At 36.8% G+C, this 23,665-nt stretch overlaps 1 protein-coding gene across 1 annotated transcript in view; it reads left to right on the forward strand.

Moving 5' to 3' along the window:
- The window catches only part of LOC124377073 (MAM domain-containing glycosylphosphatidylinositol anchor protein 2-like), a 192,619-nt gene that overhangs the window by 127,353 nt on the left and 41,601 nt on the right, over positions 1 to 23,665 (forward strand). Inside the window, exons 8-9 of the mRNA XM_046836373.1 lie at positions 4,822 to 5,113; positions 16,622 to 16,890. Of these exons, the coding sequence (XP_046692329.1) occupies positions 4,822 to 5,113; positions 16,622 to 16,890 (561 nt within the window). The remainder of the gene's footprint in view (positions 1 to 4,821; positions 5,114 to 16,621; positions 16,891 to 23,665) is intronic.

Consider the following 23,665-nt stretch of genomic DNA (forward strand, 5'->3'; position numbering starts at 1 on the left):
TGGAGGAAATTGGTTATAAATTGTCTAAAGCATATTCGTTTTTGTCTACATGTATTTAAATTAAAATATATATGTAAATATATTTAAATTTCTATCAGCACATGTTTTGAAAATAAATGCAAATATATTTCCTTTGCAAATGGGAATGAATCCAATTTCAATTTGAGCAGTATGATTTATTCATGAAAAGTATCCAAACAAGTACTGAGGATTTTCCCCCTTGAGTGGTAGAATGGTAAAAAAGAGTGATGAAACCCATGGAAAGGGAGAGTTGGCTCAATTTTGTGGAATGGGGTAAAATGTAATCAATCTTCATTTTGCTCTCTGGCTTTAATGAAGCTGTAGTGAGCAGGCTGGACGCTACTTTCGGCCACCAGGCAATTAATCTTTGCGTAAGTCTGTACATTTAAGCATGAGGCCCTTAGGAAGACTCGGAAAGGACAACGAGGCTGTACAAGACAGTTTTTTCTTTTCTATGTTCAATCAACATGACTGTTCCTTCAACCTTTAGAGTGAATGCAGAATCCATCAGACTTGTAATCAAAGCCATTAAGTTGAAGGTCTGCAGGTTTTGCTTCCACTTATCTACAAATAGAAAGCATTAACAAAAGGACTTGTCACAGGTGAAAGGTATCAAGGCTGATTAACCTGAGAGCTTTGTTTCATTTAATATAAAATAATTTAAATAAATGGCAAGGGTTATTTAGAGCATTTCACAGGGTTTTTTTTATGCCCCGTTTTTATATTTATATCTTTAAATCATGGTCTTCATAGTGGAAAAAACTTTTGTGTTTAAATATGTTTCTAATAACTACTGAGTGTAATAAGGCTATTTAATCATACAAGCTAAGTAAGTAGCGTTTTTATTTACCAGTAATTAATAAAGTTAGGATTATTTATTATAGATGATGTCATGCTAAACTTAAAAAAGAAATGTGTCAAAAATGGATAGTAATAAACAGTTTATCCACCATTTGTACTGTTCACATTGGTCTTATTATTTGTTTCTTCTTTTCATGTTAATATGAGGAAGAAATTCCACAACAAATTCCACAACAAACACCTTAAACAGAGACTTGAAACTTGAGAATCACTAGATTGATTACATTTTATCCCTCTTTAGCTTTATTTATTTATTCTTTGATGAAAAGAAAAGTTACTACAAATATAGTTCTGTTTTGACCAGATGTTAGCATCTGTTCTATTCTCTGTGTAGTTCTTCAGCTTCTGCTGTTTCTCCCCGCTGAGAGAGCAGGTATTCTCGACTTGACCATGAGTGTGTAAAGCCTGAGTTGTACTTCCACGAGGTTCTATACCCAAAAGACCAATCACTAATCACTCTCTAATTACTAATCAGTATTGTTCCCACTAACTGATCACCAATCAACATGGTTCCTAGTGACCAATTATTGATCACCATGTGTAGAAACATCTAATCATTGAACACCAGTTCAATGTCCAATCATCCAGTTCAATGATCTTTTGTTCTCTATTTTTTAAACTCTTTACTTATGATATTTAAAATGAATAAACCTTGTTTTATAAAATCCGTTTCCCACATTTTTTTTTTCTATCTACGTTATTATTTTAAATATTGTCAATCTAGCCCTTATCAACCTTTAGCCCTTCTTGTGTCAAAAAGGCTAGAAGGAATGGAATGTGAAACTACTGAAGGAAAATTCCTGCAAACCTTGTAAAAGACTGTCTGGAACATTGTGCTATTCAGCAACATGACAGAGCTGTGATTTTTACTCATTACACACTTTCTCAATGCATTGGTCAGTAAGTTCAGGGAACTGCATCGCTAGGTTTTCTTTGAATAAAGTGCTGTAGGGTGAAGCCTAGTTCTGCTTAAGCAATCCAATTAGCTGGGGAATGGAGCTACTGCTGTGGTCTTTTTCTCCTTTTTTTGTGCAGTTCAGCTAGGACGATATCCTAGTTATGAAGATATCAGTATTTTTCTTCAATGCTTCTGGAATAAAGTCTTGTACATGTTTTAGAATGCTGTTTTATCAGTTCCTCTAGTTGGCTTTCTGCTTTGTAGATTTTACTCACCACCTCCTGTTTTTCCTGAAATGCAGTGTGTTTTTCTGCTTCTTAACGATTGCTTTGAATCCTGTGTTCATGTTTGGAACAAGCGCTGAAACAAGAGATAAATTAGCAGTGAAGTTATAAGCAGAGAGTAAGTGATTTGTAAAAATGCAGCTAAACTTTCTGTGACACTGTTTTTTGGCTCGCATGTTCCAAACTTCTGGATTGCCCAAATAGTTTTGAGAGGAGGAAAATGTTGTCCTACAGCTACCTTAAGGTCTCAAATTCATGATATATCTATAATTGAACTATACGCTGTTCTGTTCTTGTGTCCTAATGCACCCCATTTATTTAGAATTTCTGGCTGGCTGGCAGGCAGGCAAGCCAGATACAATCGGAAAAAAAAGTACAGTCTGTTTCAACACAAACAGGCGGGTAAGTGATAACAAAGCTGTTCAAGGTTTTGCTGAGTTCATGAAATTCTGAAGGCACAATATTAGAAAATCAATACGAATATGAGATTTATCAATTTTTCTATTGCTTTATACATTTTCATCTAGGCATTTTATTGCTCTCTCTCTCTCTCTCTCTCTCTCTCTCTCTCTCTCTCTCTCTCTCTCTCTCTCTCCCTTCTTCTCAAGCTTTTCTTTCCTAATATTTGCCAATTGCAGCTTTTTGTAGACAGGTATATTCCTCAAATATTTCTCATGCCCTTTACAGTTCACACCTGAGATTACGCTCATTCAGTAGATTTCAGAAATTTGATTAAAACTTGGGAAACGGGAGGTGTGCATATTTTATCCCAAATGGTTACACTTCGAATTAATGTCATGCCTGGCAGTTTTTTATTTACTGACATAATTCTAATGCTTCCACTTTCCACTCCACCGCTAGTCTTTCAACTGTAAAAGCTCTCTCTGAAGCCCTGTTTAGAAAAAAGGATTGTCGCTCATCGAATACATGCACATGTACAATACATACAAGCTTGGCATTTTAGTGGCTTTTATCAGGTAAACTCGCAGGATGCACGGCTTATAGTTTAGGCACATGTACACATACAATATGTGCATATAGAGGAAAAAACTGACAAGCTGTGTTGCTATGGCAATAAGGGATGATGCCATTTCACTTGTTTCAAAGCTCTGTGTCAGGTTTATTTATTTAATTGTCTTGTTGCAGCGTTTCTTAGCTGGACTGACTCCAAAACTCTCGGCTCTGCTTGGCTAGAGAAGCTGAATGCTGTTTGATGCTTTTTAAACAATTCATTTCTTGTAAAATGCTAACCGTTGGAGGAACTTTTAAAATGTGGTGGAGTTCCAGTCACATCCAAGGAAAATAAGCAGTTGTGAGGTTTAAAACTGTTTGACTTTGTAAGAAATGCTTGTCTCTAAGCTGCAGTTTGTAGCCTTAGCCAAGGACAAAACATGCACGAATCATTTGAGCAAAACTTATACCCAGGGCATAAATGATAAACAGATGAAAGCAGAAACATGTCTGAAATTCAAGTAATAAGAAGCTTGAAAATCATGTCATAAGTGAGCATGAATCGCACCAGTGGCATAGGGTTTATGCTGGCTAAAAAAAGAAATGCGGTTATATATCTCAGCTACTTTTCTCTCAGGTACTATTTCAGCAGGCTTCTCTACAGTGATGATAGATCCTTTGGGCTTTCTGTAATAGCTGTTATGGAGCAGGATTTCATTACTGTGGGCCAGTAAGAGCAGCCGCTAGCCCAAACATCCCTAATTGCTAGCCAGTGTTGGTGCATTTACAGCCTTTTGGTAGAAAAGGTGGCCGGTGCTTAATGGCCTGGTGCTGAGCTTAGGTCAGGCCGTTCTCCATTAGTCTAACGGCTGTTCATTACAGCTTGTTTTCAGGACATTGCTAATAAACTAGAATAGCTTCCATCATTAAGCAGCGCTGTGCTGTTCTACTCCAGTGTTTAATACCTAGTATGTAAAGGAACAAAGAATAATTATACTCACCAAAAAGCAGCTTATATGACAGTACCTTGTGCAAATTTTCTATAATTTCATCGATTTTCACATTTCTTTTTTGTTTTGCCTGTCTTGTGAGATAATAGAGAAGTACAGAAAGTCCAGTCCTTGAGCTTCGAGTGAGGGGTATTTTTGAAATGTCTGAACAATACAAAAGGAACGGAAGAAAAGATCATAAAATGCTATTATTCTTTATTCCATTAGGTTACTGTTCAGCATACGTTTATTAGCAATGCGCCTTATCCAATTCATCAGACAGCTAATTCATTTGATTGCTCTTAAATGTTATCTCACCTGGTTGTCCATATAGATTCATTTCGTTGCTGTGCTTTTTCTGATGCAGCACAGCAATGCAGCTATAAACAGGCCTGTTTTTTTCTAAAATCATTCAACGTTCAAACATTATTTAAATGCATATCAATCATGCATTAGTATTTCTTTGGATTATCTTGTGGCTTTGATTTTGAGAAACTTGTATAAGCTTTTGTAAAACGGTTAAAGATTTAGTTTATGCACTTTTAATATTAATATATTTCATATACGTTTATCAGTATTCTGACTGTTGTGTTAATGTCATTTTTGCATTCATCTGCTCCAGGTTTAAAATCAAACATTCATTTGTAATTAAAATTTCATGTTTGGTGCATTGCTGAAAGTTTTACACACACAAAAAAAAACACCCACACACTATACAGGTGAGCACAGCCTGTTGCTACAGAACATTATACACAACCAAGTTTGTTAGTGTTCCAGAGCCCTTTATCAGTCCCTCCTCTGCTTTTCTCTTTGTTAGTTCCCCCTAATCTGACCGTGCCACGGGGCAAGTCCCCACTGGTAGTGCGGGAAGGAGAGACGGTGGAGCTGGAGTGCCTTGTTTCAGGAAAGCCCAAGCCCATCATCTTGTGGTCACGGGTTGATAAAGAGGTGCCGATGCCAGATGGAAGCATGCAGATGGAAAGCTATGACGGTGTTCTGCGCATCATCAACGTGTCTCGGGAGATGAGTGGATCCTACCGCTGCCAGACCAGCCAGTACAATGGCTTCAACGTCAAACCTCGGGAAGCCCTGGTGGAGCTCATAGTGCAGTGTAAGTGTCCCATATTTGTTGAATTTTATTGAAGGGATATTTATTATGATACAAAAGCACTTCTGTACTCAGTAATCTAATTGGTTAGGTGGCAATTTCTTTTCTGTAATAGTTCGGTTCCTGGGAGTAGTGCTGGTATCTATTTAAATAACATGTTTATATTTACTGCATGTGCTTGCTCTAGTATGTTAACTCTTTTGTATGAACTTGAGCAGCGGATATTGTATGTAATCTAAGGCTAATATCAAGCAGTGTTGTATCAAGTACACAAATCTTGTAGTTAAAGTGGAGGTACACTACTTAAAATTGTACTCCAGTAAGAGTAAAAGTGCTCCCTTTAAACTTTCATTTGACTAAACTTTATTTGCCTTCAAATGTACTTAAGTATCCAATGAACTATGATTTATTATGGCTTTAATGTTCCTATTATTATTTTTGTTACAAGACTCTTTGCTTAATCAACACAGTTTATGTAAAATTACTCAAATTTTACTCTTAGCATCTATTATTTGAATGATATTAATTAATCAATTCTGATTGAGATCTATTACAATTATCATGAGTCCAAAACCTTTGAAAGAATCGTGCAAATAAGGCCACAGGCAAGTTAGAATCAGTTAGAATTTATTCCTCTTAAAATGTTCTGCTTGCTGTTGAACTGATACTAAACTGTATGTTGATAAGTAGATAAAAACACGTTCAAAACAGAGCGCATGCTCGACCCTGATTAGTGGTGGCCTGCTGCGTGTTTGACCAGTCAAGTTTTTATCCACTCATAAATGAATACAAAAATGTTCCCAAATGTAGTTGAGCAAAAAGATATTTGACTTTGAAATGTGGTGCAGTTAAAGTAAATATCTCCCCAAATGCAAATACTTCAGTATAGTGTAGCTACGTGAAAAACCTACTTTATGAAATACATTTACTCTGTTACTGTCCACCACTGATAACAAGTGCATAAAAATATTTTATTCAAGAAAGAAAAAAATCATTGAGGGTGCATTGATATCATTACCGGTGGTGGTCCACTACATATCTTATTTACTTGTACTAATATTTATAAAAGAGGGGCTACCAATATCTGATATCAGATGATACTCTGCGAAATAATATAAGGCGAATGTACAGTGTGTTCCCATGCTAATGAACAGTCAACAGGCATGACAGCGATCTGGAAGCATTTTATAATTAATGGTCAAAACAAAGCAATGTTCATTACCTCTGGCACACAGCAATAGTGATGCAAGCTAGGCATGAAAATAAAGCAACAACTGCTTAGCCGGCAAGTGAAACTAATAGCCCTTGCCCAGTGCACAATTCTTGATGATTAGTTGCTATCAGACAGTGCTAACTGAAATCCTGTTGCAATAAAAACAACAGATTTTATTCACATTTAAACCAAACCATTTTGTAAAACAAAATCCATTCGCCACGGCAACACTACTCTATCCAAGATAACTAATGCAGCTAGCTAATGCACTTCCTTTAAAACAGGTCTTAGCATAAGGAACAAGCTGAGTGCGTGCACTTTTGAAAGCAAAGGGCTTGCATGCTATGGTTCTCATTTTAATCAATACGAGGAAGGAAATAAACAGTATACTGGTCTTTTACCTACTGTCTCATGTTACATTTTTAGCTGAACAGTTATATCATCATAGCTGGCAGACAGCAAAGTGACCTGCTTTTGCTTCTTTTGGTTGTTGGCTGCTGTGCATTCAGTTTGTGCTATAAGTGCACTTTTCATAACAGTTTCCCAGTAAGTTTGGGTGATTAGTAAACATGAAGTGATTTAGATCAGCTTGGCTAAGACGGGACATGGGTTTCACTCAGGGATTTGGTAGATCTCAAATGAGGCTAATTTCATTAATTATTAAACAGTAATCTGTTAATATCTCTCTAAAGTAAATTTGTCTCCTCCTAACTGATAATTGAATGCTGGATTTGCCAAAACAGATGAAAGTGCCAGTAGCACATATGGAAATGTAGCAGAGACACAGCTGGTTTCAGAATCAGCATCAGCAAACACCAAAAAAATGTGTACTCATCCTCAGTTTGTTGAATCTCTACATATTATAGTTCTGTGTGGAAAAATGTTCTTTACATTTTGCCTCAGCACAGAAGGCCAGACATTAATTTATTTATTCATTATCGACTACAGAAGAATGAAAAAGAAAAAATCTGGTGACAGAATGACTGTTTGTTTGTCATAACATGAGTGTACAATAATATTAAATTTTACCATAAAATGGTTAAAATGCATGTTGTGTAATAATTTATCATGAATTACTAAGGTTTCAGAAGAATTAAACACATTGGACTGGGGAAAAATGATCTATTTTGGAATGGGAGAATCACATTATTAAACGTATTTGTAATGACATTTAGGTTTAAGTTTCATTTTATTGCATGCAATAAACATCCTTTTGTAACTTTTTGTATTCAATTGCATTAGTTATAATGTTATGGCTTGTTCAGTAAATGTTTTAGAAATGGAATGTTACATTTGTAAATGTGATTCTGTGACAGAACAGATGATTGCCAGGATGGGTTTGTTCAGATCTAGTGTTCTAGTTTCCGAACCATGTACCAGTCACCATGACTGTGACTCAACACACAGGAAAGCATTTAGGTAAACATTTTAGATAATTTAAGATATTTTTCCCTAAAAAGGAAAAGCCCTGATAAACTACTCTGGACTGAGAAACAATCAAATTTACTACGGAACATATTGATCTGCAATACTTAATATTAAATCTGTGAAATCTGCTGAAGGTCAAAGGTAAAATGCATGTTATCAGTCCACAAATAATTTGGGTTTGAGAGCTCTTCGAAGCAATTGGTACATTTTAGTAAAGTCCAGTAACTCTCCTGGGCAATTGTGCTTCTGAAGGAAACCAAACTGGTGGTCTACAAAGTAGACCATAGCACATATGGAAATGTAGCAGAGACACAGCTGCTTTCAGAATCAGCATCAGCAAACACCAAAAACATTTTAACTCATCCTCAGTTTGTTAAATCTCTACACATAATAGAGTTTTGTGTGGAAAAATGTTCTTTACATTTTGCCTCAGCACAGAAGAAAAATATTAAATCTGTAAAATCTGCTGAAGGTCAAAGGTAAAATGCATGTTATCAGTCCACAAATAATTTGGTTTTGAGAGCTCTTCAAAGAAATTGGTACATTGTAGTAAAGTCCAGTAACTCTCCTGGGCAATTGCAATTTGGAGTGGATTAGGCATTTACTGAGATGTGTGCAGTAGAAAATCCAGCTTTAGTTTTGCTAAGGTGGCTTTAATATAAAGCTTTAATGTATTCACTGCCACTACCCTGCACTCCTGCATTACGGCCAAAATCCGCTACGATATCTATGCAGATGCATACACTTCGAGCTATGAACAGAATTAAGAACACACTGCTAGATGATTACTGATTAATTCAGCAAATGACTCTACAGTTAACTGAAGGTAGAGACTAGGTTCTTCTCATCAACTGTCACGGCCGACAAGCAGTGAATCTCTTTAATTAATCTCTTACTAAGCAGGTTCTTTTTTCTAAACATACAGTACAGTATATCAAGTGCCATCAGCTTTGCACTCTGATCATATTGTAATCGAAAATTCTTGGCAATAAAAACGTTATATTAGTTGTAACAAACAGGACATCAGGACAACCCTGTCGGAACCAAGAGAAAGAAAATAAACCTTTTGCAAAGACACTCAAATTAATGTGAGTATTTACAGAAGAAATGTATGTTACCAAAGTTTTGGATATGAGTTTTTTATCTGTATTCACATACATATGTAGGTTATATTGTATGTACTTTTGTCCTGATATTCACAATGCTTTACTGGCAGGCTAAGAGCACTTTTCTAGCAAGGTGGGCCTCAAGCTTAGAGAATGACATGTAGCTGCTGAAAGTACATCAGGATCTCTCTCTTCACTGCACTTCATTATGCTGATGCATTGTCACTTTTAGCACTGCCAGAGCTTTCCTTCTTCTACCTGGGTGGCTCGGCAGCTTGTCTGCTGCTCATTTCACTCCCTGCTGCGTCAGCAGGGTGTAGGCATTATGCTGCTGGTAGGGCAGGCTCAACAAGTGGTTTCTCAAGATTCCCTGGTTCCTAACAATTTGAACATGTCCATCAACTCCTCTGGTGTGTCTGAGCAATACTGTGTATCCACATGTACGAGATACTGTGCAGCTACATCTATCACAATGCTGCAAAAATTAAAAAGTCTTTTAATCCACTTCTTCAACTATTTGACAAGCTAAAACTGAAAATGAGGATGCGTTTGTGTAGCAGGACTTTTAATTGGCCACCCACATGGTGTTACAATTAAGGTGCCACATGGTGATGACTAAAAAGATAAGCCAACAATGTCTAAAGATTACAGTATGTTTGATTATTTCTATTATTTTTGAAGGAAACTAAACTCTTGGTCCAGAAAGTAGACTATTACTAGACTGTAGTTATAAAATGTACTAAATTACCATGAAAGGAAAACACAAAGTTTGTTTTATTATATTGTATTTCTCTCTCAACCATTTCTACCACAAAGAAGGGTTTGGACACTTCTCAGTGAACTATAAGTACATATTTTAAAAACAATAAAATGCTCAAGAAAGAACTGCCCTGCTAGGCACAGGGAGCTCCACTTGAATTCCTCTGTATAAACTCGAAGCAAGAATATCCTACACATCCTGCCGTGAGTTACATTGGCACTAATGAACAATCCCTTCAAGCCCGCACTACAGCAAAGGCACATGCTTAGAATGGAGAAAGAGGGGGTCTTTGTTCTGTTTTGCACATGAGACCCCTTGGCCACCTCTTTCATTCCCCCACTCCCCTCTATTAAGATGTCTTAACACCTAATTACCAGCCAGCTAATTTATTCTAAGCCGTGCTTATTCTATATTCATTAATGGGGATTTGACCTAAAAAGAAAGAAAAAAGTCAAAGCAATAAGACAATTATTTGTTTATGGGGGATTAAAGAGCTGAATGAAACGTGATATTTGTGAGATAACGATAGCCATAATGGCAGTGAATACCTCTTTGTCATTGAAGAAACTGAAAAAAGTTGTAGAGAGTGCTTTTTGTAATTCATTCCTATGTATTATGCCTTTAAGGCCTTTCTGTCATCATGATCTTGTCATATTCTTTGACTTTTAGATAATTGCTTATTACATCAGTGCTATCTTTTATCTGGATAAAGACACATGAAAAGTGCCTTTTAAAACTATGCACTGTTTATGACCCTCGCTATGAAGTTTCAGTACCTTTTACGTCTACCTAATAAATCTGTCAATATCCTGCTCCAATTTGCAGCACATCTAAACTTCACATCTAAACTAGAACTGAGCTTAAGTGATTGTTTAAGAAAGAGTGGATGGAGTGTCTATTTCTGTCTGACATTGAGAGATTGTGATTCTGATTGGATTTCTCCTTTTCTCCTTCTTCCCAATCCTAAATATGTTTAGCATTATGCTCACATCTTTACTAAGCCACTAATGACTGCGCTCTAAGCAAAATTAATGGCATTTAGATTGGCACTCAAGAGCGATTCCGATGCATTTTCTCTCAATTGAATGTGATTATGTTCGGTTGACAACACAGATCAAAGGTTAGCAGTTTTGTTTTACACTGATGCAGTTCCTGGATTGGTAACAAATAATTAAATTGTCAAGCTGATCATACTCCTACAACAGCCTTGTTTTTACTGGTTGAATCTAAAAATACTCAGTTTAGGGAGTTTTCTTAATGCTTAATAAAATTTCTTTATTTTCTTATCATTAACATGATGCACATGATGCTCTAATGTCGATTGGCACACGTTTTAAATGACTTTTCAATAGTTTATTAATGACTCCTTCACCTTTCCTAACTTTCTGCAGTCTCAATAGAAAGAAATCACTTTGAGCCGTCCATCCTCTGATCTGGCATTAAATATAGATTTAGAATATATATAAAAAATATACAGTATATAAACAACAAGAATGATATCATACTCACATCAGTCATCATGCAGTCACTGCAGTCACTTAGCCTGGCTTCACACTCATGTATTTGAGCATAGTGATGTTTTGATAGGCTAAATTAAAAGACAAAAGATCTCTTTTTGACAGATTCCTTTGCAAGTTCAATTACCAGTTACCCTAAACCACACACCAAATGAGTGCCTGGGAACTAAAGAGAGCAATAAAATAAAGCATGGGAGTTTTTTACAAGACCCAGTCGCTCTATAAAACAACTGCTTAATTAACAGCATTGCAGTATGAGCCCCAGTACTCATCCAGGTAAACTCGATGCAGTTTTTTTTGTATAGCACTTTCAGCAATAGACATTGCCACAAAGCAGCTTTAAACAAATATACTGAATAGATTCATTTACTGTATGTTTTTTTTTTACATTCACAAATGTGTCACTATAAGTTTACCCTTAATGAGCAAGGTAGAAGTGACCATGTAAAGGGAAAACTCGCTTAAATAGCCCTGTGACTATAAATACTGTCTTTCTAACACTGTGTGCTACAGTATATGTTAAAACAGTGCAGTTGTGTAACCAAGAAAATATAATTTTTGCACACACTTTTGTTATTTTTGTCAGGCTGCTTTGTGACAATGTCCACTGTTAAAATCGCTATACAAGTAAAATAAAATAAAATTGGTTCAGTGCAGGTTATTGAGCAAATTTACATCTAAGCATTTGTATCATTATGGTGAAATGGTTTTTATCTGTTTAGAATGGTAACATTACTACATTAGTATGCTTTAAATATAAAACAACAACCAAAAATAAGAAAGTTATATATTTAACATAAATAAGCCGCACCTGTCTATAAGTCTACACTAATGTACTTTACACAGGTTTAATGAAAGACACGTTACACACGGTGTAACAGGTGAAATATGTTGCGCTTCCTTTAGGAGCATAGCGGTATTTTGGGAATAGCATGCCAGAAGCGAGCTCTCCCTTCACCCCGTCTTAACGCGTTAAAATGGCTAGTATCTAAACAGTAGCCTACCAAGAAAGTCATTGTTCACTGTCTTCCTCCTTCCTTTCACAATTATTTCTCACGGGAGTTTATCTTTTGGCATCGTCGTGCGTTTAAAAATCACCCGATGGAAGTTTTTTCCCCCGATGCCGTGCAGCTTAGAACACAGGTGAAGTGCGTTTTTTTGTTTCCGTTCGGAAATTTCATTGGTCTAATGTTATGGGGTTCAGTTTTTTTGGCTTGAAGTTTGTGAAACTGGGAAAAACCCAGGAAAAATCCATAAATTAGCTGCTTCGTTGTTTAAGCCGCGGGGTTCAAAACATGGGAAAAAAGTAGCAGCTTATAGTCCAAAAAATACGGTATACATTTTAGGATAAAGTGGAGTAACCTGCTGCCATAATTTTGCATTCCTTTTTTTTAGTAGCATGTGTGACTGTGCACTGAAGTCACTCTGATTATCCCTAAATAAAGATCATCTGTCTCCGATGGATTTTTTTTATAACTGCTTATGATATCGACAAGACATTTACAGGCTCTCATTGTTGAAAGATATCGATTAAAATCCTGGGTAGAAAGATAACTACAGAAGCATTTGTGCACCATTAGATGTACCATGGTATACTGTGAAGGCCATCATCAACAAGTAAACAAATGTGCTGAGAACAGGATGTCCATACAAAATAGATGAAAGGAAAGGTTGAAAAAGAAGAAGAAAAAGAAATGGTAACAAGGAGGCTGCTAAGAGACCTATAGCAACATTACAATGAGCTACAGAAACATCTACTAAGTGCTGGCCACTCTTTGCAATGATCTCTATATCTGTATCACATTGCAAGTGGAAAATGATCTGACAATATTTACCTGTGTAGGCTTTTTAAATCCATTCAATTTTATCATTCATGCTTTCGTTTTCAGTGAGCATTTAGCAATCTAAAGTGCATAAGTGACCTGAGAAAGCAGTTCCAGGTAGAACAGCAAACCTTACTGGCTAGCCTTGTGAAATGAGTGTAGGATGTGAGCTACACCTGCAACATCCTTCTGAGGTTTCAATTTTCAGGTTTTGTTTAGTGTGCAATGGGATTGAGTCATGGCCAGAGACATGTGAGCAGCTCCCTTGTTTCTACACATCACCCAGAGCTTCCCACTGAATAAGAGAGGACTTTCTTAGCTGGCTGAGGTCTCCAGTCCGTGAATCTCTCTGTGCCGGTCTCAGCGAGGCTGCTTTCCCTGGCGGAGGTTGCTTTCTCTGGCTGTGTCGTGTGAGCCCAGCGGGGGGAGCAGACACTCACCACGCCACAAAGCCGCCTTTAGTAACTCGATCAAGGGCCAAAACGCAGCTTTCTGAAGCAAAGAACATTACAGGCATGTAGAAATGGCTTCAGCAAGTCAGCAGCTTTGATGTAAAAAAAAAAACCTTCTGTGCAGACAGAGAGGTGTAGTGCATCTTGTTGAGAGAAAAAAGTAAGCTTCATAAAACATAGCCACAGTTCAGGTGAGAACATTCATTCCGATGTATTTCTTTTGCCTGCCTGGATCCAATTTGAGGATCTTCGGGGCAATGCAGTTCACTTGTTTGCAGTACTTCATCCTGACGTCTTCTTGCTAGCATGCTGTGAATCAGTTCTGTGATGTTTAAAGTAAACCTCTCGCACAAATTATCTTATATGCGCATTTTGGACTGAAAACAAAGTGAAACAAGGTTTAATGAATCAAGGAGATTTGTTTCCTGCAACTAACTTAGCCAATTGTGCTTTGTATTTCAGACAATTTCCATGATCCACACACACACTGATACACAGCATTTTTTACAGAGGGCAATTATAGCTTTGTAGAGAATTAGCCAATTAACAAAATGAGGCCAATGGATTTAATAAAAAAAAATAAAAAAAACCTTAACCAGCAATTGAACAACATATTTTATCTCCAACTCTTTGATTAGTCAATACTTATTAAAACAAAACAAAACAAAAAGACTTGGCTCAGACCATCCCTTAATTACTCACAGAAAAAAAAAATCTGATTTTGTTACCAAATAATGAATTGAATTAAAGATTATTGTTTTTAATCATCATTTAAAGAAAGAAAGAAAGAAAGAAAGAAAGAAAGAAAGAAAGAAAGAAAGAAAGAAAGAAAGAAAGAACAGACTTCTGGCTTGTTCTGAAACTTGCATAATGTCCTTGGATTTGTATAAAATAATCTATTAGTGCCAGTGTAGTAAATTCCAGATGAAATTTTAATGACTTAATTTTCATAAAACAATATTGAAAAAAATCAACTATGTTGGACGGTGGAAAAGGTCAGCGTATGTCTGCTGTAAACAAAGTCATTCACAGAATACTTTATAGCCTGGACAGATAAAGGCCAATTTTAGACTGGAATCATTTTTATTTATTTTTTGTTTTATTTGTTTTATTTTTTGTTTCTATCTATATTAAAATGTGAGGTTGACTTTGGTGCAGTTCCAGTGTGCATTTATTAGTTTGTGGACATCTGCCCAACAGGCATATACAGTATTTGCTTATTGAACATCCCATTCCAGATTTAGACCCTCTTCGCTGTTATAATAACCTCCACTGTTCTGGGAAGGCTTTGTGTAAGATTTTGGATCATGACTGTGGGGATTTGCTCTTTGGCCACAGGAGGATTATTGAGATCAGGAACTGATGTTTGGTGAAGAGGCCTGGGGCGAATTTTGTGTTTCATTTAATCCCAAAGGTGTTTGCTTTGGTTGTGGCTAGGGCTCTGTACAGGACACAAATTCTTCCACTCCAAACATGGCATACCATGTCTTCATGAAGTTTACTTTGGGCCTTTTTATTTCAGTAAGTGAAGGTTGTATTGCTTCACCATACAAAGCCATTCTATGCAATTGTATGTTACACAATTTGTGGCAATATTTTTAGGAGAAACCACATATGGATATGGTGGTCAGGTGCCCACACACCTTTGGCCAAGTGTGGGCCAAGTGTGGGCACCTTTACAAATCAATTTAATTTATTTTTATTTCAGTAGCACTTTTAGCAAGAGACAGTGTCTCAAAACAGCTTTACCGAGATAAAGCGGTTATAAAGTTGTATAAAATAATGTTTAAGTTTAGTGCCTATAAGTTTGTTCCTTATTATTTTAAGAAATTGATGAACAAGTGACTATGGCAATGAAAATCTCCCAGAGAGAGGAAACCTTAAAAGGAATCAGACTCAAAAGGGAACCCATTTTCATCTGGGTCCATCATTGATGAGGTGTGCTGTTCAGTGATAGGTGCTTAAATGATTAACTGTAAATGCATTCTTTGGTTCTGATATTGTAACAGACTTTGATATTATTTACAGTCCATATCCATCCTCCTATTTCTAGAATTGCTCAGTTACTTCAGGATCTTTAAGCTGTTGATGTGGAACCATTCCCACCTAGTCCACCCTTTTGTTTACAATTGAATACTTGGTGGCAAGCAACAATTCAATTATATAATACATTATTTTCCTGGTCTGTCAAACAGCCATCTAAATATTTACTAATCTGGTACTGTTTTTACTGATGAAGACCCATGCATGGTTTTCTGTTAAATACATTTTTCCCATTATTACTGTTTATTTATTGTTCATACATCACACAAAGGTCTCCCACAGTAAACACATTAGCACAATCTTTTTCACAGATTGGTGACAGAACACGATTTCTGCCTCCAAGCATCTCTGGGAATGTTGTTTGAAACATTTTTTCTCCCAGGGTCAATATTTCAGCATTATCATAATTAGAACAGATGGCTTGCATGTTCTCTTGTTAAAATATATCCATATTTGTTCTCACTATTTCCATGGTTTCATTGTGACATCAGGTATTAATATGACATCTACTTGGGTTTTCAGGCCTCCAGATCATTACTATTTTTAATTACTGTTCTCAGTTAGATGTGATCACTGGGGCATTACAGCTTGATTTTATTCAGGAGAATGAGAAAATGACTTTGTATATGTACTGTATGTGTCCTTTTTCATATGCATTCTTAACTTAAAGCATTGAAAATAAAATAGAAATAAATAAGGTCAGTAAAGCTTTTCAGGAAAGACAACACACAGTCTTTGCATCCTCTAAAAAAAAGTGTATTTTAGTATTTTAAGCAGAGGGGGCAGAATAATAACAGTCCCTTTAGATGCATTTAGTCCGGTGCTCATCAGGTTAACGCTCTCCTCCAGCAGTGTTTAAGTGACTCTCTTGGTCTCGCCTTTTGATGATGTGAAGCAATTAACTTCAGAAAATTGAAGGCTCGGTTGTTTGTTGCAACTTGCCCTCACTGTTGCTGCATTATTTCCCCTACTGCGACTTCTGTCCAAGCCCGTCAAACTGGCACATGAAAGTTAATTAACCAAAGCTGTTTGACTTTATCTATTCCCTATATTAGTCTGGTGCTGCTTGGAGACAAAAAAAATCACAAACATCATCATTCAATTTATAATACGCAGTATATGATGTGTGCTACCACATACTGATCCTCTTCCTCTGACTGTATGCAGATGCTCCGCTGTGGAGCCTGTGTTGTTGGAAGTTCGTCAGGGTCTGAGCCGGCCAGTACCGATGACCTGTCGTGTGCTGCGTGCTCACCCTTCACGTGTGTTGCGGTACGAATGGCGTCTGGGCTCCCGGCTGCTCCATGCAGGCCACTTCGATAACAGTGACGAGACCGAGTACTCAGTGCGTAGCCTCAGCCGCGATGGCTACGGGGAGTACACGTGTGACATCATCAACGAGGCTGGAGCTGGCCGCTGCACCTTCCTGGTCACTGGTAAGAGCATTTCTTATAGTATGTGCATGCACTTTATGCAATACTTATAGACTGTAACTGCATCATGTGTTTCATGGTCTTTGTTAGTGCGTGGGTGAACATCTGAATGTGTATTTGAGGAATATAGTGATTTCTGAAGTGCACCCCTGATCCAGTGAAAAAAACTAGAAATTATAATATAACCGATAAACAAAAAGTAAAAGATGTCAAAGTTTATTAGGAAAGAATAGTGTTTGAAAAGTTGTGTTTGCCTCTACATCTTGCAAAATAATATATGAATAAATGAATATTAATCATTTTGAGTCAGCAGCAGGAAATCATTTAGATTTGAGAAATCATGATGAGTAACAGCACAACAGTCATCGTGTCCTCCCACCGTTTATTCATTGATCATCAGTAAGTGATTTATTCTAATGAATGTCGCAGTAAATCAGGTGTTTTTTCAGGAACACTGGACATAAGATGAGAATGCACTTTGAATAGAACAGTGTACGCTGTTATTATATATGCAGTGAATAATTTATCATGGTGATATCTGTAGGGGTACATTTCCCTTACAAAAGACTATTTTTAAAACGGGGTGGCCTATTTATTTATTTTTTAGTAAAATCTGATGCTTTGATGAAATACAATAGTGACATTGATTTTCTTTAATAACTTTGTGTATTTTCACTGAAGTATTTTTTTATAGTATATAAACAAAAGTTTTATATGTGCTTTTTGAACACCCCATTTTGCATTTAGTCCCCATTTTGCTGTAACAAACTCCTGGAAAGATGTCTCACCAAATTTTGGAGTGTGATTGTAACATTTTGTGCTCATTCATTCATTAAAGGTATTGGTAAAGTCAGGTACTTAAGTAGGGTGAGGAGGCCTGGGGTGCAGTCAGTCCTCCAATTCATCCCAAATGTGTTCATAAGGGTTGAGGTCTGAGTTCTAGAGAAGGCCACTCAAGATCTTCCACTCCAACCCATGTAAAGCATACTGTATCTTCATGGAGCATTGTAATGCTAGAACATGTTTGAGTCTCCTAGTTCAAGTGAAGGGAATATTTTATCATATTACATCCAAATACATCTTATACAATTATGTCCCTCCCAATTTTGCATTAACAGGGGAAAAATGGGCAGGAAAAATTCCAATAATAAAGTCCCAATAATTTTGCCCACATAGTGTGTATTGTTTAATGGGGTTTTTTTTTGTGTTTATTTGTGTTAATAACACTGTTAAACTGAAAGATATAAATAAGGCTATAGTATGAAAAAGTACCCTTATGAGATTTTAAAACACTTTGCATTTAAACTCCTGTGTATAAGCCACTTATTATTTTACACTCTTTTTTAGCTCAAATGCACACTTCTGCAGTTACATATATAGCACAACACAGCCGTTTGAAATCTGCTGTGCAGGGAGTTTTATTTTACCAACCAATTATGTTTCGAAATTGTTCAAACTGCTGTATAATTCCTGTCAATGTGCAATGCTTAAAAGTCGTGTCTCATTTCTTACATCCTTGTTTTTTGTATGTACTCTATTAATTTCAGCCCACTTTATTATAAATCAGCAATTTTGTAGGTCCACCAACTGCTAAAATACAATTTTAAAACATTTTGCTGTGCAGCTCTCTATTGCTCTTGCAGATATATACTAAAATCCTGCAAAAATATCGAATTATACATGATATGATGAGCTATTACAGCCCCCTATAATCTATTTGGATCCGTAAACTGTTATTTTGTATGTGACTATGTCTGGAAAGAGTGCGCATCAAAGGTTACCTAATAAAGTAGCGTACTGTCTGATAACCGGTTACAAGAAAACGAAATGGCTAAAAATATCATAGCGTGATGTGAATAGATACAAGTGCAATTTTGAATTACAGTTTATTTGCCTTAACTGCCAAGTTGCATAGAATCAGTACAAATCAATTTAGCAACCTGCAACTGGTCACAACAAGCTTTTAAATAAAAAGCCAAACAATTAAATAATTTGATGTATATTGGCTCTCATGCAGGATTGGACTGTTTGTAGCTGGTGTTGGATCTATGATGATCGCAAATGTTGAGCTATTTTATGAGTTGCTTAGTAGCTCCTGGTTCCATAATCTCAAATGACTGTTTAAGAGAGGAAAGGACATTACTCATAATCTTACATTCTAGTGCTCATGTTAGTTCTCACTCTCCAGTGTTCTGTATTGTTTAAAGACTATAACCACACTCTTGATATCACCAAAATGAGAATAGGTTCCACTTTTGAGTCTGGTTCCTCTAAAGGTTTCTTTCTCATAACATCTAAGGGAGTTTGTTCTTGCCACAGTCACCATTACTGCTCATCAGTGATAAATACACAACTGTTAAATTCTGTAAAGCTGCTTTGAGACAATGTCTGTTGTAAAAAGCGCTATAGAAATAAACTTCACTTGACCTGACTTTGTAACCAGTATGCGATACATAATTATGGATGAGAGATTGTTGTCTCCAACTATTCCTGTAAATACTGCCATTTTTATTATTTTGCTTTAACATGGTGATGATCATCTCCTGTGAACAACAAAGGATGTGTAATGCATCAAAACAAGTTTATTGTCATATGTACTAAGTTATATTAGTGCAAATGCAAGAAGTGTGTGCATGTATGTGCAGTGTGCAGCATGGAGCGTACCATTATAGAATGGCATGTGCAAAGTCCTGCAGGGGTTGATTTGGTTCATTATTAACATTGTAATTGGTGTAGTTTGCATGTGAATAATATGCAAAGTCAATCTGTTGTCAGTGTGGATATAAAGCTTGTGCCCTAACTTAGCTTTCAAGAAGCTGTATCGTCTATCATGTAGCGTTGAATGCTAACAATGCTGACATGATAATGCTTATGATAATTCTCACTAGACCATAGATCCTATGAGGATGTGGGGTGGGGTTGTTTATACCTTAGCTTGACTCATATTAACAGATTTTGCCTAATACATTATTAATCCTGTTAAATTAGATTGATAAGATTTACAAATAAGATAATAATCTCAGATTGTCTCAGGTTATCTCACACTGTTAGACAATTATCATTTTTTGGAACTGGACAGATGGATCTACGTTATTGCAAACTATTTTTCGATGTTAGACAAAATTTCTAAACAAAAGCTAACTAACATTTGTGAACATCCTCAAACAAAGCTGGTTAACTGGCAGTAGAGAATCTGAGCTAGCTGAGCCAGCCTGCTGTCTCCCTGTGTGTTGTTCCAGGGTTGGATATTTATATAACCAAATATTAAGACTCTGATTTTGATTTGTAAATATAGCACTCTGGCTGGATTTGTGGTTTGTCTCTTAAGGGAGAACCTATAAAGTACAATGTACAACCTAAAATTTTACTTTCAGATAAGTAAAATCCAACTAGAACCTATCAAGATAACTAGAGGAGTGGTAGCCCAGTGGTTAAGGTGCTGGGTTACTGATTAGAAAGTTGGGAGTTCAAGCTCTGGTATCGCCCATTTGCCACTCTTGGGCCCTTGAGAAAGGCCCTTAACCCCTTTGTGCTCCAGGGATGCTGTACCATGGCTGACCCTGCTCTTGTAATAAAGATTTTTACTGTGCTGTGATGTATATGCGATGATTTGCAGTTGCAGGGGCAACTGCAATACTTATTAAGGATTCTCAAAATCTTTCCAAAGCATGATGTTTTTGTCCTTTAATAAAAATACTTAGTTATATGTAGGGAAGTGTTTTAAATGGAAGGAATAAATATAACGAACAGCACTTTATAGGCTTTCCCTCTGGACTCTTTGCTTTCTCAAACTTACTAATTTGTCCTCAAGCAAAGTTATTCAATTTTCCATTTTATTCAGACTCACAAATGAGTTTTGTCAGTGTGCGTGCCTTATATCAAGGACCAGGTAATTGATAGAAAGAACTGGAAGGAATTGCACATCTAGACACTAAGAAACAACTGATTGGCAAATATTTTCAATAAGATTCACATCAGCTGCGTATGCATTGCTTAATGCCAAATGACACGTGATGGCTAGGAAGAAGAAATGGCTGGAGGCATGGGAAAATTAATTCATTTAAAAAAAAACCTTGGCCATAGGTCCTGAAATGAAGTGTGTTGAGCTGAAAGAAGGAGTGAAATCAGGGCCATTTAGAGTCCATCACGTCTTCCACACCAGCGCCACATGACAGAAAGAGATATGGATTGATGGCCGCAGCAGTCATCAGAGAGCTCAAAGGAGCCATGAGGACGCTGACTGTCAGGGCTGGCCTGCATTTGTTACCTGATCCTGGCGCCACTGAAGCCTCTTCTTCTCCAGTAGTGTTTGGGTTTAAGGGCGGAATACATGGACCTTCTACACTGTTTGGCATAAATCAGAGCTGCCTCCCTGCGAGCTGTAGGTAAAGCCTGAAGCACATCTCAGCAGTCTGCATCTATTTTTTTGCCATGGAAAGGTGGAGAGCTGACTTGCCATCGTTCAGCAGCTCTCTCCTCTCCCCATGCCTGACTTTCCTGCCATCTGGACACAAAGGCAGATGCCAGAGTTAGCAGAGCCTGCAAACTCCGGGGAAGGTAGTCTACTCCAGCTACTGATTAGCCCTAAAATCTGGCCCAGTTTGTAGGCAATGCTTCCCAAGAGGAGCTCTGCTCCTGTTCACTGTAGGTATAATGGCTCCTGTTTTGTACTCACAGTATGTCAGCTGAGGGGAAGGAGTTTTAAAACAATGCAATTTTTTTGCTGCACGTAGACATTTAAAAGGGAGAGGGATATATCATATCATTAGTTTGCTTTAAAAGGGCTTGAAGATCACAAGAAAAAAGCAAGATGTTTAACAGTATTATCTTGATTGTTTTATAAAATGAGACACCCAAAGGTCTGAGAGCAATAGTGAAAATTTTATTAGTTTTGAATAGTTTTGAGATTATATTATTGGCATCAACTTGAGTTTCTTAGTGTTTGGTACACTCCTTTTTTGCTTCCATTCAAACTGGCAAAACATAATCAATTTTAATCAAAAACATGCTTCTATAGAACAGACCAGACATAAGGAAAATCTATCTTTTTTTTACAAAGTAGTTTACATGGTCAGTATTACCAATTTGCCCACCAACATGTAAATAGCAACCCAGACATTATGTGGTTATAGAATTGTCTTAGCAGGGCACTGACTTCCTGAGCTGTAAATCTAATAATTCTAATTTCTTCCTACCCTGTCCTCTTCTGACGTCAGGGACAGTCAGGCAGCCAAGATGCATGAAATGTGCCACAGTCAGTTTTTTAAACCGAGATCAAAAAGCACTCAGTAAATCTGATTACTGGACCATGTGAGAGGCCAGACTCTGTATACACAGGCCTGAGTTCAAAAATACTATAACAGAGGCTTAATCAGAAATGCTGAGATGCCAGGCTGTGGCATCTGCAGAGCTGAGTTAAAGAAGCTATTCATTTGTTCTGCCAGGTTAACACCACGCTTCTTACTCCAGTCTTACATCTTACTCTAGTCTTTTGTTGTTGTTGTTTCCATGTTAAAATTAAATGCAATTCACATTTAAATCTATTGTAGATGAACATTGAGAAAAAGGTTGTTTCTTATTTTATCCTACCAAAAACCACATAATACACTTTGACATACATTTACTGCTTGACTCTTGGCTGTACAGATGCTCACTTGCATGGTTTAAGGTAACATATGTGGTAGCACACAGCTCAATTACCTTCACTCATCCAGGGTTGCATCATAAATAATAGAAAATGAACCTGAATCATAAGCGAGACTGTTCTAAATCTGGAAAGGTTTTTATATTACAGATAATGTTAACATTCAAAGCAAAAGAAAAATGTGAAATTTGAAAATTATTCAGTCTGCTCTGAAAGATAAACATTCTATTTCATTCACAAGCATAAGAAATGATTGAACATTTGATAAATTAATTTTTTTCTTACAAATGTTTACTAATGTTTACTGTTTTGACTAAAAAAGCATTTACACAAAAAATACAAATAATAATAATCTTAAGAAATATCCCATTAATTTAAATGCTTTATGAATTATATAGTCCACTTAAAAAAAAGGCTTTGAACCCTCAAACTTTTATTTTTCAAACTCTTTTCTTCTAATTAATCTACACTCAGTAACCTATAATGACAAAGTGAAAACATTATTCTAGCAATCTATGTGAATTTAAAAAAGAAACAAAACCCTGAAATATGTTCAAAAGTATTCATGAAATTTAGCTCAGGTGCCTCCAATTCCTCTTTGTTGAGATGTTTCTACTGAAGTCCACCTGAGGTAAATTGAATTTAGAAGTATTTTAAACCATTCTATAGAGGGCCTCAAAGCTGACAATGCATATCAGAGCAAAAAACAAGCTATGAGGTTAAAGGAAATGCCTGCAGAGCTCAGAGACAAGATTGTCGCAAGGCACAGATCTCGACTCCCAAGATTCCCACAGCGGCCTCCATAATTCTCAAATGGAAGAACTGTGGCACAACCATGACTCTTCCAATAGTTGATAGTCAGGCCAAAGTGAGCAATCAGTGGAGAAGGGTCTTAGTAAAAGAGGTGACCAAGAAACCGATGGTCACTCTGACTGAGGTCAGGAGATCCTGTGTGGAGATGGGACAAAGATCCAGAAGGACAACCATCACTGCATCCCTCCATCAATCTGGGTATTTGCCATGAAGAATAGCACAAAATCCCCCAATCCAAGTTTGCAAAGCTTGTTGCGTCATACCCAAAAACACTTGAGGCTGTAATTTCTGCCAAATGTGCTTCAACTAAGTACTGAGTAA

The sequence above is a fragment of the Silurus meridionalis genome, chromosome 23 (assembly GCF_014805685.1).
Source record: "Silurus meridionalis isolate SWU-2019-XX chromosome 23, ASM1480568v1, whole genome shotgun sequence".
NCBI classification, from domain to species: domain Eukaryota; kingdom Metazoa; phylum Chordata; class Actinopteri; order Siluriformes; family Siluridae; genus Silurus; species Silurus meridionalis.